The 15,516-nt window shown below is 47.7% G+C and overlaps 1 protein-coding gene across 2 annotated transcripts in view; it reads right to left on the bottom strand.

Moving 5' to 3' along the window:
* Nucleotides 1-15,516, bottom strand: part of PTPN14 (protein tyrosine phosphatase non-receptor type 14) — a 170,671-nt gene that overhangs the window by 12,746 nt on the left and 142,409 nt on the right. For both annotated transcript variants that reach the window (XM_034666854.1, XM_034666855.1), the window contains exons 13-17: nucleotides 12,492-13,972; nucleotides 7,996-8,139; nucleotides 6,404-6,622; nucleotides 2,835-2,963; nucleotides 624-858 (exon numbers count right to left, since the gene is read on the bottom strand). In XM_034666854.1, the coding sequence (XP_034522745.1) occupies nucleotides 624-858; nucleotides 2,835-2,963; nucleotides 6,404-6,622; nucleotides 7,996-8,139; nucleotides 12,492-13,972 (2,208 nt within the window). The remainder of the gene's footprint in view (nucleotides 1-623; nucleotides 859-2,834; nucleotides 2,964-6,403; nucleotides 6,623-7,995; nucleotides 8,140-12,491; nucleotides 13,973-15,516) is intronic.

Here is a 15,516-nt window from a genome sequence, read left to right as displayed (position 1 = left end):
CTCATTGAGATTTCTGCTATTGGGAAGGGAAATGCAGGGCTTATGAGCGGCAAACCCCCATGAACAGTAAAAAAAAAAAAAGAAAAATAAGTGTTTTTCACAGGGTTGTGTGTAACTATCACCAGTACCCATTTTATTGCCTCAAACAGAAACTTTGTACCCATCAAATAACAACTTCCTATTTCCTCTTCCCCCGCTCCCCTGGTCCCTGGAAACTCTACCACCCTTTCTACCTCTGTGAAGTCTTCTATTCTGGATACTTCATTAAAATGGAATCATGTAATATTTGTCCTCTTGTGTCTGGTTTCTTCCACTTAGCATGTTTTCAAGGCTCAGACAAGTGACATCCGTCAGAGTAGCCATTTATTAATGACTACCTACAGGCCTACATCAAGATAGAACAAACTAGTTTACCACCGTTTCAGCTTATTTGGGGACAAGGTAAGGAGACGGTGATACATGACACGTATTCTTCTCTGTTCATACCATATGGAGGGACATGTATTTCAATGACATAATACTTCTGCCACGTAGGAGAGAGCATCCTCTCTTTCCCTTTCCCTTCCAACTGATCAGACCATTGATGCAGGTGGTAAAAGTTTGACTGGGAAGAAAAAACTTACATAAAAATCCTTGGACGTCCTCTGGGCAGCCGTGATCTGGCCAGTCCGTATACTGCAAATGCCACACCGTCCTTTCCTGCCCAGACAAAAGGTGCTTGACCTTCAAGCCTGTGGTTGCATAGCAACCGGAATCCGTTCGGAACTTTGTGGTGACCTTGAACTTGCCATAAGTGGCGGAGCTGTGCTTGGAACCCAGTTTGGGCCAGTATCGGTGGCTCTTGGTTCTTCCACCTTCCTGAATCACACACAAAAGCAAAATCGGAAATAAGTCAGGGGAAGCTCTTATCCTCTTCATCTTAAAATGTGAGGACAGAGGAAATGAGTAGCTTCTAGGTCACTAACTCAGGGCACTGTGCAGTGTCCATCACAGAGGGGATCCCCTGAATTGAAGCTAAGACCTAATAACCTTCACGATGGTAGTTACACCAAGGAAATATGCCGAAGACTGACCACTGAGTTGCAGCCGAACTTGAGAAAGAAGAGCTAGCACAGAGGGACCAGAGGTAGGAACAAAACGGGGTCTATTTTTGAGGTTTGCACAGTTCTAACAGTGGAGTGGCGAGAGGATCGGACGGTGGCTTGGAAGGAACCCCACAGCAGGAGGTGGGAGGAGCCGGAGGAGGGCTGAGCCGCGGGCAGAGCTGTGGAAGGGGGCCCGCGCACTGGGGCTACTCCTCCCAGGAGCCCTGATGGCTCCCCGCGTAAAGCCACACACCCACGGGTGACACCAACGCTCCCACCCTGATTCATCTGCATGAACGAGTCTCCAGTCTGAAGCACACCTGCCTCTTTTACTGACCGACCGTGTGAAAGTCGGTTTAGCTGAGGCTTTCATTTCTATCACTCCTGAGTGGCCAAGTGGATTACAAATTCCAAGAGACTGTAAGCCTCTGGCTGCCACACAGATCACCAGCCTTCGTGTCTGTCAGGCTGGCCCCTCCTGGTCACCCGGGTTTCAGCTCAGCTGCAAGCTCCTTGGAGGGCCCCTGGCTGTGCGTCTAATTGAAAGCAGCACCCCCACCAGTCTCTATCCCACCACCCCTTCCGCTTCCTTCGCAGCCGTGACCCCTACGGAGCTTCCTTTATTTGTTCATTTTGTATGGTCCCTCCCACTAGGACAGCAGCTCCCTGGGGACAGGGATCATGCCTGTCTTGTTGGCCACCATGCCCCTGAGGTCAGCACAGATGACCCACTGCTTTGAGTTGAATGAATCCCTTCCAGTAATGTGATTTGATAAGACGATTCTAGAGACTTTATGGAGAATTTACTCTTCGTGGGAAGGTCAGACGGGTCAGCTGAGAGAGAAGTACCACTGGCTTTAGGACCTGAAGTGCCTTTCACCACTATCTTCTTAAGGGCTTGTTCTGGAAAGCAACTGCTCAGAACAATGAAGGAAATGTGACTTTTTTTTTTTCCCCCAGTCACTCTCTGCTCCCAGCCTTTACAAATTTGAAGGAAGGAGGTATGCCTTACCACAGATACTGGTGAAAGACAGATGAAGCTGTTCCCTAAATGACTTCAAAATGTAAATAAAATTTCATGAAAGGAAAAAAAGGAAGCGGTTAAACTAAAGAGAACGTGACAAGAGAAGAAATATAAAACTTCTTCCCTTAAAGACAGTGAGCTCCGAGCAAACTGCTAGGTTGACCGGTGGCGTGTGCCAGTTTTTATAATACCACGCAGAGTTCTCTAGTTACAACAGAAAAACTATGTTTGACTTGGCAAAGAAAGAAAAAGATTTTTTTTTCCCTCTCCCCAAAGAATAGAGACCTCAACAGGAACAAGAGTTTCTGGTCTCTTTTCAGCTGATAAGCATGAAGGCGTGTGGGGCTGGCCATGCCTGAGGCTGGGAATATGTGCTGATTTACCCACCGCAGCCCCAAAGTTTTCCCTCAAATTCCATGGGAAAGATGATGCTTTGTTTGGCATACAAAAGTGAGCTGGCTGAACCAAAGTTTGGTTCTTATTTGTTTGTCTGATTGATTTTGGTTTATGGCAGTCTAAGGAAAAGCGTTGAAGAGCTGGAGGAAAATGGGATACGACAATAAATTATCTTTGGGAAATAAAACAAATCTATGTGGGAGAAGAGAAAAGAAACGCGTGCCAGAGAGAAAAAAGATTTGCAGAGAAATGGTGCTGTAGGAAGTAGGATGAGGCAGCGAGGTCACCAGATGCCCCCCCCCCGCCCTGGAACAGACGGCTGTCCTTACCTCTTCCGCGGTGACCATGGCGATCACGTTCGCTCCCTGCTCCCACACCATCTGCCAGAAGTCGTGGCACGTGTGTGGCAGGGGCCCCTGAGTGGCTATGTAGTGCCATTCTGCCCCACCAACCACCACCTGGAAACCAAGGAAAGCAAGGGTAAATGAACCCCGAATCCAGGACAGCACTGTCTGCTGACCAGGGGTCCATCTGTCTCTACCTGAAAACCTTGGGTAATATTTTTTAGGCCAAATGGGTTCGTGCCATTATCGAAAAGGCTGGTGACACATTCTCCCATGAAAATACTTTTTGCTACCCAAGCCTATTAAAATACACCGATTTTTTTGGTCTGTAATTTACAGTAATCATATACAAACCAGTGAGTGTGAAAAACATGCACACACACACACAGGACATGACCCTATGGGTGCGTATAACCTAACACCACGTGTACTTACTATGTGCAATGTACTCTGATCATTTGTATTCTTTCCTCCTCTCTATCTAGTCTATTCCCTTTAAAACACACACACACACACACACACACTGGTTCCTGATTACTAAATTGATTTCACACCCCACTATTATATTGTGATCCACAGTCTGAGGCACAGTACTCTCTGGCATTCATTTACACGATAAAAAAAAAAAAGTGTACCACGGAACAACATCCCTTTGGAAGTGATGTCTTTGCGCCGATGACCTGCTATGAACTGTGTCACAAACCCCCATGTTCCCGCAACTCTGCGGCACCATATACGCACAGGTGTTATGAAGGTACTTATACCAACAATACATGATATCTGACTGTTAACTTCCCCCTTGTGCAGCACCACAGTATCCAAACCAACTTGGGAGTCATGAGAGGATTCTGGATGATAAAAGTAAAGCCCCATGCAGCCGGGGGATCTCAGGAGGATAATTCTGCAGCTCTAGGTATTAGTGGCAGAGAATCCTGAGTAAGTGGTGCCCAAAGTGTTGAAGGTCCTGCTGTCAGGGTGAAATCGTGCCCTTCGGGGGTGTTCTGTGTTCCTTTCCATTCCTGTGCAAAGTCAGGCCTCCTCAGACGTCCACCAGCGCAAATCTCTAGATAGTTCTTGGAGCATGAACTGATCATTGTTTGAAACTTTTTTCCCTCATTTACTTTATGAAACTATATACTAACTTGATTCCAACAAAAACAATGTCAGTTACCGTCTCATTACACAAGACATGTTTAGGTCAAAGCTGGCAAGCAAAATCCATTTTCCAAGTCCTGGTGGGAGATAACATTCATATATTGGCTGGCTGGCTAGGAGTTTCATTTATCTGTGGAATTGTGATTTTCAACATTAGCCTCTCTGGCACCCAACATATAGGAACCATAAATACTTCCAGAGTATGCGTCTGCCTGGGGCCTTTCAGCAAATTCCAAGTATTGACAGGAGAGCATTAAAAACTGCATTAAAGACGCAGCGACCAATGCTACTGAGGTAGATTTTCACAGATGTGATGATTCTAACTCTGGAGCAAATCAATCTCTGCTCTGTGTTAATAGCTGCTTGGAACCCAGGGAGAAAACACTGGCAAGATATACAACTCTACTCCAAAAACACAAGGACAAGTTCTTGCAAGCTCTATGGGTCTATTAAATGCACCCATGTCTAACCCGATCCACGAGATGAAATGTAAGCCGTGGAGAATATAGAGGAAGGGGATGCTTCTGTTAACAACACCCAATGGGCACGGCTGATGCAGAGTGACAGCTCTTCCAGAGAGCAGATGGAAAATGATGAAGGATATTTGGCCCAAAGAAGAAGATAGCACGGTATCGCCATGTCAGGTTCCAAAGACATTCCACCAAGGAGCAGCTGTGTGATTTGCAGCTTTGTTTGATTCGTGATTTTGGTTATTATTTCATCATCTAAATTAAGCCCAGGAAATGTTTTATACTTTTTATGGTTTTAGTTCTTACTCTCAAAAATTGGACTAAAACACTCAATATGATCCATCATAGTTACTCCTCCATATTTTTTGACAGTACTTTCTGGTACTTGAAAATATACATGTAGTTATCTATGCTCTGTGTACAAAACCCCTACGTCCAACCACAGTGTTCTTTTCCTATTCTGTCCTGCAACTATTACAAGGGATACACGCACCAGACCTCTGGCTGTATTTTAGAAGCTCAAAGGAATCTACCAAAAATTCAGCTATAGGGGTGCCTGGGTGGCTCAGTCGTTAAGTGTCAGCCTTCAGCTCAGGGCGTGATCCCAGGGTCCTGGGATCGAACCCCACATCGGGCTCCCTGCTCCGCTGGGAGCCTGCTTCTTCCTCTCCCACTCCCCCTGCTTGTGCTCTCTCTCTCGCTGGCTGTCTCTCTCTCTCTGTCAAATAAATAAATAAAATCTTTAAAAAAAAAAAATTCAGCTACAGTTGGAAAGTCCAGTGAAGAAAAGAAATAACTCCAAACAAGGCCAGACGCAGATTTCTAAGGTTATGATCATAAAAGACTATTAACATGAACTGTGTATTATTTAAAAACACCCTGCTGTAGGGGCGACTGGGGGGCTCAGTCATTAAGTGTCTGCCTTCGGCTCAGGGCCTGATCCCAGGGTCCTGGGATCCAGCCTCGCATCGGGCTCCCTCCTCCGCTATGAGCCTGCTTCATCCTCTCCCACTCCCCCTGCTTTTATTCCCTCTCTCACTGGCTGTCTCTCTCTCTGCCAAATAAATAAATAAAATCTTAAAAAAAAAAAAAAAAGCAAAACAAAACACCCTGCTATAGTATTAGTATATGAGTAAGTTCTCCCACTTTGGAGGTCAGTGCACATACACTGACATTCTGTTACTAGGAAGACTGAGGAAGGGAAGCCATTTAGGAAACATTGAACCAGATACACATGTATCTAGAACTCTAAATTCTAGCTGGGGGCGAGCTACGCTAATTTTAAAGTTGATGAAATACTGAGATATGAAGATTTGAGTATCCAAAATACTAGCAAAAATTTAATGATATTCACACACTGAATAATGTGGCCAATCTTGCAGAATTCACTACCAACCACACCTTTATGGCTTGTGTTTCAGTACGTCTGCTCTTCTAAATAACATGCAAATTTGGGACTTCAGTGGGACAGCGCGTAACCCATGGCAGTACCAGGGAGAACCGGTAAGTTTCTGTGGCTCCTGAACATCCAAAAAACTGCAATGACAGGAGAAACACGGTGCCTGCGACTTCCAAAGTCTCCACCGTGTGCCCATTACGAACCAAAGAGGACAATCCTGCGCTTTTCCTCGTGAGTGTTAGGGAGTTATAACTCAAAGAGAGAGGAAAAACTGAAATCCTTGGTGGTGAGCGGGCTGCAGAAATAGCTGACCTGGGGTTTTCCCGGAGGCTGTGAGGCTTGCTTCTCTCTGCAGTGATAGACATGCCCTTCCAGTTGGCTAAGACGCACGGGAGTTCAAAAACACTCCCTCGGGGGCTGGGGACGAGCCAAGATGCTCCCTTGGAGCCCTACGGTTTTTTTTCTCCCTGCATTTTTACCTCTAACCCAGCAATCATCCACGAGCCTCCCCAACACGCTCCCCTTCTCACCTTGATATGGGAGGCATTGATGTAACCTGTGTTATTCTCTTTGGTTGGGATCAGCTCCACTCTGTTCTCCTCGTAGGGGACCACCTCGCGGATGCGGCTTCGCTCGGCGTTTTCGGGCAGAGCGGCGGTGCTGAAAATGCCATTTGCCTTCTTCTTTGGAATTTGCTCATATTCTGTGAACACCATTCCCTCTTCTAGCTTTTTCTTCAGGGTCCTGAACTGCAACAGAAATTAATCTTCAGCTCTCTGGATTACCTTATGCAAAAACTCCAATGAGTCAGATTCCTTGAAATATTTACAGTGATCGTGTTAATAAGTAGTTTCAAGAGGTACAACAAATGCTTGGTTATTTGGTCTCCTTATTCACCACATTGCTAGTTTCTCTGGCCCAATAACCCATTTCCTTCTCACTCACGCTTTAGACAGAAGTGGTCAGTAAGGCCAGGCAAGAAGTGAAATTCAAAATCAGTATTTTCGTTATTAACACCTCTGTTTAAAGTCCTAGTGATAAGAAGGACTAATTGTTCATCTCAATTATCCAAACATCCTTTTCTCCACTTCCAGAGCAGGTGTTGTTTTTGGGGGTTTTTTTTGAGCTAAATTTAAGATGATACTGGTCCATAGTTCCCTAGTTCTGAGGATGAGATCCCGTCTTTTATTTTCCCATGGCCAAATTACTAATTACAAACACACGGTATTCACTGGATTACATGATTCCGCTAAAGTCCCTTCTGCCTTTAAAACCTCTCTAATGCTTCATATATACTGGCAGAAATCTCAAATGGAAATGTTACTAGCACTCTATTAAATTTACACGTTATTTCTTAACCGGACAGTAACTTCTAAGAACTAAAGGAATACCTTTCTTCACCTCTAAAACACTAGCATGAAGCTTCTTCCCACTTTTCAAAACCAAAGTTCTCACCATGCATTTTCCTAACAATTATAAATCAGCCACGTTTTATAGCCAAACAAGGGGACAGTCTATTAAAAGAATTCTATAAATGTATGGGTAAGATAATCACTCCCTAAGAAAGGATAATGGTTCCCAAAATTTATAGAGATTGAGAGCTACCGTAATGGCTTAACTTCCTCGTTTTGCAAGAATAGAAACAGGCCCAAAGAAATGGAGTGATTAGACCAAGGCCATGCAGCTTGTTAGGGGGCTGGTCCCGTGAGGCAGGCGTCACTGCGCCAACTCGACAAAGGAACTGGAAATGCTGGAAAGAATCAATTTAATAGGGGCACCTGGGTGGCTCAGTCATTAAGCATCTGCCTTTGGCTCAGGTCATGATCCCAGGGTCCTGGGATCGAGCCCTGCATCGGGCTCCCTGATCAGTGGGAAGCCTGCTTCTCCCTCTCCCTCTCCCCTTGCTTGTGTTCCCTCTCTCGCTGTCTCTCTCTGTCAAAAAAATAAAATCTTAAAAAAAAAATCACTTTAATACAATGCACACACCGAGTCTTGCTAATCTCAAATTGGAGAATTAATTCATCAAACAAACCTTAGTGCTGACATGTTTGGGCAAGGAGTGAGCTCTGGAATCCCAAGAGCACAGGGACTGAACCACACATTTGACCAGCCCAGCGCTTACCCTCTCGTCCATGGGAACTCGGGTGGCATCAGCTCGGCTCTCTTCCCGCCCCGGGACCCGGGCGACCGAGAGTCCGTTCAAGGCTGCCAGCATGAGTGGCCGCTTCTGCGCCTCCAGGCTTGCCATCTTCTGTTTCTCTAGATTCTTGCGGCAAGAAAAGGCATGTTCTCATTGTTTATTATGCGGGTAGAAGGCTGGAATGTGTTTTAATCTCCCCAAATCTGTAACTCCCCAGCCAAGGAATGCAGACAATCACCATCAGTGGGGCAAATTCAAACACAGCCTTCCCATTATTCCCACTGTGCCTGCGGAAGCCAGTTCCTCCGGGACCCTGAGCTTTTACCTAAAAATGGATGAATGAATGAACTAACAAACGCACAAGTAAGAGCAAAGTGCTCCGTGCAAAGACCCCCTTGCCACAGGGCTCCCTCAAAAAGAAAAAAAAAAAAAAAGCAAAACTGTGTACTAAGCAAGAGACTTCTGGAAGGTAAGGGCTGAAGGAAGTCAGGAAGAGGGAAAGAGAAACAGTGTCATGAACCATCCGATCCCGTCACGGCGATGTACCTTTTACACAGATCAAATGATAAAAAACCTATAAACGTTGTTTGTTGCATTGTTAAGAAATCCTGATACATAAACCATAAAGAAACATCTTCCCCAGTGTCCATTCTGAGGCGCTGAGATAGAGGACGTCAATCCTATATGGAAGCTCTGGTCCCTGGGATACCCTGATATGAGGGCTGATGTAGGTTAGCAGATTGGCCCACACCAAAGTCTCTGGTCATCTGACATGATCCGTGAGGCATTACCCTTCCTGCTGCATCCAGAAGGCCCCAAGGAATGGGCACCATGGCTCCCAATGACCACGGTGGGACATTACTGAATGGGACGCACCTATGGGAGAATATGGATTTGGGGGCTGAGCAGCCCATTCCTGGAAAGGGTTGGAGGCCAACGCGTGGCCCTTGTTTGTGACATTTTGATTTCTTCCCCACCCTCGCCTGCACCAACATTCTGAAACTGGATCAGTTAGAGCTCTGGTTGTTACATCTACTGCCGTGCTTCCTGGTGCCCTGTGAACAGACTGAGGTATGAATGAAATCTCCTTTTACTCAGGCAGGCCAGTGAGAGCATTTCCCAAAAATTGTTTTGTCTTAGAAGGCAGAAGAATTGCGGGACTTCCTAAAGTTTACGAGCAGAGGACTTTAACAGCATTTAAGATTTTGATCCTAACAGAAGCGAAACCACCCTGTAGAGTCCTTTGGCTGCCACAGGTGAGGGGGTCATCTTATCCCTGGTTTCTCTTCAAGGCTTCAGGTATTTTTTTCCTGAGTCCATCGTTTATAAGTTTACTCCCGAGAGGTGTGGTGATGGAGCCGTGGTGCTGGCAGAGGACAAAGCGGATTATTCCAAGAGTGGGGAGACGGGCAGGCAATACAACCCCACAGGCATCCCGTCAGCCTCTCAGTGTCACCTACAGTCAGAACGGAGCTCGGGCCTTTCTGAGTGATCACCACCGACGAGATGCTTCATGGACAGGGCCGACCGAGCAGACAAACTAAAGCAACATCTGCCTCAGAGGAAGACAAGCTGAGAAAGTGAGAAAAGTGCCGATTCAGCTTCCACCAAAAGAATGGCCCTGGCTTCTCAATCCCAGGAGGATTCTGAAGGTTCTGGATTTCAATTTTGGGGTTTTTGTTTGTTCCCTTTTTTCCTGCTGTTACCTCTTTTAACTGGGAACATTTCACTCCCTCTGCAAAATTCTGAGAAAAGCAATCATGTTGGAAAAAAACGTCCCTAAGGTCCTCCAAATAGTCCTTCTGCTTCCTTCCCACTTGTACCCTAAGGTGACACTAACAAGGCCTAAGGCAACAAGTAACCAACTTGTCTTTCTCAGGAAAGGATTACTAGTCATCTCGCAAACACCACCGAAACCCCAGTGAGAAACAATTTCTCTTAGTTCTTTCTCACTTATCCTATCAGCTTGTTACTAGACAGAAAATATAAATAACTCAAAAATCTGATTTGGCCTTTTCTCTTCCTGGCACCTGATTTCGGGTTCAGGGGCGACAAACAGTGACATTTCCTCAAGGCAGCAGCAGGAGCCGGAAGGAGGAGCTATTCCAACAGCAGCCTGAATCATCCATCAAACAGACAAGTGGCTCCAAAATTACAGAGAGTTGCCCACAGCGGACATTCTCACCATACCTGTCCCCCTGCAGTTCCCCTTTGGTTCAATTTTTTCACTGTTTTCTTATCCTAGAGAGGCCTGCACAGCCTTCTAACAAGCCAGGCACAAGCCGCCCGTGGTGGGGAGGGCAGAGGAGCGTCTGGGATATGGGAAGGGCATGAGCGGGAAGTTTATTCATAGAAAAGAGCAGATGGAGAACCACCCCAACCTTCAGAGCCACGGGCACTATCACCACCTCACCGGCACAGCGGCTCACAGAAGAACCTCCTAGTTTTTCTCTAAGGTCAAGACATCAGCCAAGGGCAGCAGTCCCTGAGCTCCTGAGTATACATCATTTGGGAAAAAAAAAAAAACATCAATGGAAAATGAAGTAGGGATGGGGTAACGATGTTCCTGAGCCACAAACAATTAAGGGGTGAAATCCATTATTCACTGTTATCCGTATGGATGGGGTGGGAGAGCACGTGGGAAGAACGGGAAACTCCCTTACATCTCTGCGATGGTGCATGAGGCTCTATGCAGGGAGTCAGGGCCATGGCTTTGGGTCCAGGGTTTTGCTGCACACAGGTAACAAGACGAGAGGACAAAGATGACCAATATCAAATCAGAAGGGGAAACAGTAAAGCCGAATGCTCGCACTGACAGGTTCTTGCGTTGTGGTAAAGGAGCCTCTGGGGCCAAGACGTGCTGAAAATCTATTTCTACCAACACAGGACTTTTTCCAAGCTCGGAAAGTTCTCTCCCATGGCGCCACCTCCGTGTTTCATTCCATCCCCCAGCCAAATGGTTTTACTGGCCAGAGGCACAAGCACATCTTTCACAATTTCCCTCCAGGTCTGCAAAAAGTGGAAAAAGTTAGGCCTCTACCAGATTCTTAGCACGACTCTGCTCAGGGCCAAATCTGGGCTGTGGGGAACGTCCCGAAAATTTGTCTGAAGTAATAAAGTTGCTACGGATTAGATTCCTGAGCCCCAAAACGTGGCTTCCTTACAACTTTGGCCCTTAACTGTTCTCTCCAGCTTGATTACCCGCTGGGGTGCAGGAAGACTTATAAAGGAAGGGAGTCTACGAACCCCCTCAAAGCAAATTTTAACTTTGCAGCTGTGCTGGAGTTCCTAAGTACCCACCACCTTATGGGAGAGATGTGGTACCTGCAGAGGAGAAGTCAAGAAGGGTTTGGTCAATTGTAATGAAATGATTTTTTATCTTTTAAGGGAGTGGGAATTTCCAGAACAAGCAGCAATGGTGATCCGAAATATTTTTTTTAAAGTAGCAACTACAGGGGCGCCTGGGTGGTTCAGTCAGTGAAACGTTTGACTCTTGGTTTCAGCTCAGGTCATGATCTCAGGGTCATGGGATCACACTCAGCTCGAAGTCCAGTTAAGATTCTCTTTCTCCCTCTGCCCCTCCCCCAACTCGCGCGAGCTCTCTCTCTCTCTCTCTAAAATCAAATGAATAAATAAAACGTTATAGTAGCAACTACAATCCAGCAATTTTCTCATTAGGAGATAATTCACTTTGTGGGTCTGTGCGTGAACCTGTTACCTATACATTCTTGCTCTGACGATATACCTGGCCCCCCAGCTGGCACTTACCCTGAATAAGAGGTACTTATGTCAACTATCAGGCATCTTCAAATGTTATAAGTGTGTGTAGATGCATGCATGTACTCACACGTACGTAAATTTTGATAAAATGAGCTTAACAGGGAACTGAAGCTCAATGGTGAACTTGCAAGTTTCCTCCGGTGTTTTTGGTTTGTGCTAAACATCTGTTGAAAGAAAATCTGCAAATAAGGCTGGACACACCAGGGTCCAGTCAATATTGGTGTGCCATCCTGACAGAGCTCTCCACACAGCGCTGTGCTCTGAAGGGATGTTGCTCTCTTACACTATCTAATGGGAGGGAACATGCTTCCCCCGAAAAAACCATCAAGGGACGCAGGGATGAGAGCTCCTAGCAGGACATCTGACCCCGAATAAAGGGCGCGATGCTGGCTTAGACTCCGTCTCGACAACCTGCCTGCAGCGTCCTAACCCCATGATAGCACTTGGTGCCAAGTATACCAACTAGAAGCCCTGAATGACGACGGAAGACTCAGCTGAGAGAGTAAAACACAAAGTTTTGTAAAAGAAAATAGTGCCTGTTGAAATGCGCACGGGTTCTCGAACTCCCTAACACATTCCCTGGATAAGCCCCGCCTTCTCCAGTGCCCAGCACCCGTGTGCTTTCATACTCCGAGTCATGGCAAAGGAGCAGAGGGGGTAGGGGGGCAGACCCCGGCCTGGCAGAGCAGGACACTTACCCTGAGGGCCATCTCTCTCTCTACAATGCTGTCTTCCAGGGAGAACATCTCGGACACGGGCCTCTCCTTCACAGGCTCTTTTTTGACCCGCTCCTTCACGCTCGTCAGGTCGGGTTCAGAGATGGACGGACCGAGGGAAGGCCCGGCCCCAGCCAGCTGGTCAGCTCGGGACACGCTGATGGCCTTGGCCGGCCCGTGTCTCAGGACCCTGGCCCTGGCCATGGCAGGAGGCAGGCTGACCTGGTCCTGCCTCAGCGCCCCATTGCTAACACTCTTCCTTGGGCCTGGGTACTCGGGTGGGGGTTTGTTTGGGATGCGGGCCAACGCTGCCTGCAGCTGGGCACTGTACCCCAACTTCTCCCGGAGCATGGGGATCCGGGGCACCGACCCTGGGGCCTCTTCCTCCTCCTCCTCCTCGCTCTCACTGCTGTGGATCAGCATGGTGGCATCCGAGAAAGTCTTCTTGTGGTGGTAATGGGGAAGCTGGTGAGCCTCGTGGCTCCCCGGCACCTCCTCGGGGGGCCCCTGCTCCCGGAGTGTGTTTCGGCGAGCCATGGGGATATTGAGTGACTTCAAGGTCATGGCTTCCATGCCCCGCACCATGCTGCTCATCACCTCCAGGCTATGGCGCTTATTCACCGTGCCACGGTGCTTGGCGGCCGTGAGTGGCTCGCTCACCTCCTGCAGGGACTGGTGCACCACCGGGGAGCTGTCCTCTTGGAAGGTCTTCACCGAGAGCTGCACCTTGCGGGTCACCAGGTCGGGGCTACTGCCGCTGACGTACTTGTGGCGGTGGCTGGCGAGGTCGGGGGTGCTGGTGGCAGGGCGCGGCCGGGGGTAGGGGGGTGGGGGCCTGAAGAGATAGTTTTTGAGCATATGGGCCGCGTTGTAGGTCTGGGTGCCCTGGAGCTGCATGTTGGCCAACTCCGGCGTGCTCACCGTGTGCGAGATGGCACTTGCCCCCGGCTTGCTCGGCACCGTGCTGTTCTTTGGGTTTATCGGGTCAGACGGACTGACAAGTTTGCTACCGTAGCCTCCCTGTGGCCCATAGGGGGCAGTGTAGGGGTGCCGCTCCCGCATCTCGGGCTGGCTGTACACCAGGTCCTCTGGCTGGTTGTAGGCATGCGTGTTGATGATGTTGAGGTTTCGCAGAGACTGGCTTTGGCTGTCCGTGTGCATGACCCCCCTCTTCATCTGCCGCATGACTGTCTCATAATCGGGGGTCGGCCGGTAAGACGGCACAATGATGGCGCTGTGCCGGTGGCTGGGGATGTAGTCAGCCCGCATGATGTCACTCCCCGGGATACTGAGGTTGGAGGACACGGGAGAAGCCTGGATGAACGTCTGGGAGCAGCTGAGGGAGTTGATGCTGTGCACACTGCACACGCTGCCATTGGTGACGGTGCCATTTAAATAATTTAAGTCCAGGCTGTTGTGGGAGTTTCGATACAGGGCTTCTTCATTCCCGTGGACAATGCTGTCTACAAGAAGCCAAACAAAGGCAGTGAGCCTCCACACCATCCTGCTTCAATTAAGCTCATCCTCACACTCAGGGGCGTGAGTTCCAGAAGTCAGTAAAACTGAAATCCCGCAGCCTCCACCCACCCTTTCCACGGAAACACTAGCAACTCTGGGGTGAGATGCCGACATACAGAAGAACGCCTGAAAGCATACTAAAAAGAGAAAGGGAATCTAATCAAAGAGAGCTATGCACATTTGGAACAGTTATCACCTGGGTCAGTTCTCGATTTCGCCACGAGCTTTGAAATCAGGCACCAACAATGGCCCTCCTGCTGGGTAAACCTGTCTTCTTGTTCAGGGTCCAGCAACAGAGGACTGGATATTTGGGCCAGGAAGTCAAGAACATTAATAGGGCAACAGATGTGACGTTACTGAGTACCTGCGGCTTTGTTCCTAACTGCAGTGGGAAAGGTCCCCTCACCCGAGGGACTGCTGAGCATTCATTAACACCCAAGACAAGCGATACTAGTTAGGATGTCAGCATGCATGACTAGCTCTGATCAGCAACCAGAGGAGGACAAAATCAGAATCAGGAGTTCTTTTAGCCACTGCCTGAAACTCTCTAGAACTGGTTTCATCACTGAGGTCAATTCACATTAAAATTAACAGTTTAAGGAGGTACCTAAGGAGATAAAAAGTAGATTTCTAAAGTCGGGACCATTTTAGGTGTCCAGGGTTCCTTTAACACGAACACACCCCGCCCCCCGGAAGGCAACCCTCTCGCTGAGACACTTTTCGCTGGGCAAAGCACATTCATTTTCACACTATGGATTTAAGCACGAGCCAAGTCGAGGAAGACAAGGCAGAAAGGCAACCGACACACGCCCACCAACCAGAAAAGGTGACTAAAAACACTCAGCTGCCTGACGAGTATGGTCACAGACCAGATGAGATGAGCTGGGGAACAAAACCCAGCAAAACACAGAGACAAAGGGGTCTCCCTTCTCCTCCTCTAGGGGGGCTAGACGCTTTCCCACAGAAGTAGGGCAACTCTGCTAGTCTGCTTATAAAAAATAGTGTTAATATTAAGTAGTCTTGATTATCCAAGTTTCCATACTCACACTCTGACAGCACAGAGAGATTCAAAATAGCCAGCATGTGACAGCACAGAATTATCCACCTGACATACTGTCAACATCCAAGTTTAATATCATTTCTTTTTGAGATGCAGCTCGTGTAATGATGAAGAGCTCTGGCTCAAGAGTCATGATACCAATTTTCCTCTCCAAGCTCCTCCAAGAGCCCTTCTGTACCCCACTTTTTGTATCTGTAAAATGGAATAATAGTACCCTATCTCGTGGGTTTATTTTGAGGATTAAATGAAACAATATGTTGCAAGGTGCTTAGGGAGAGGAATTGGTTTTTCAACGTTAATTGTGATTATTATAATCATTATTATCGGAATGGATTTTTCTCACACATGTTGCATGGGAGCGCTTGGGGAGGAAAAGAGGAAGAAAACAGGTTTACTCTGAGGCAAGACCAAGTGCGCAGACAACGGGCA

The sequence above is a fragment of the Ailuropoda melanoleuca genome, chromosome 8 (assembly GCF_002007445.2).
Source record: "Ailuropoda melanoleuca isolate Jingjing chromosome 8, ASM200744v2, whole genome shotgun sequence".
Classification (NCBI taxonomy): Eukaryota; Metazoa; Chordata; class Mammalia; order Carnivora; family Ursidae; genus Ailuropoda; species Ailuropoda melanoleuca.
The sequence above is the reverse complement of the archived record's forward strand: the minus strand, read 5'-3'. Positions and strand labels throughout refer to the sequence as shown.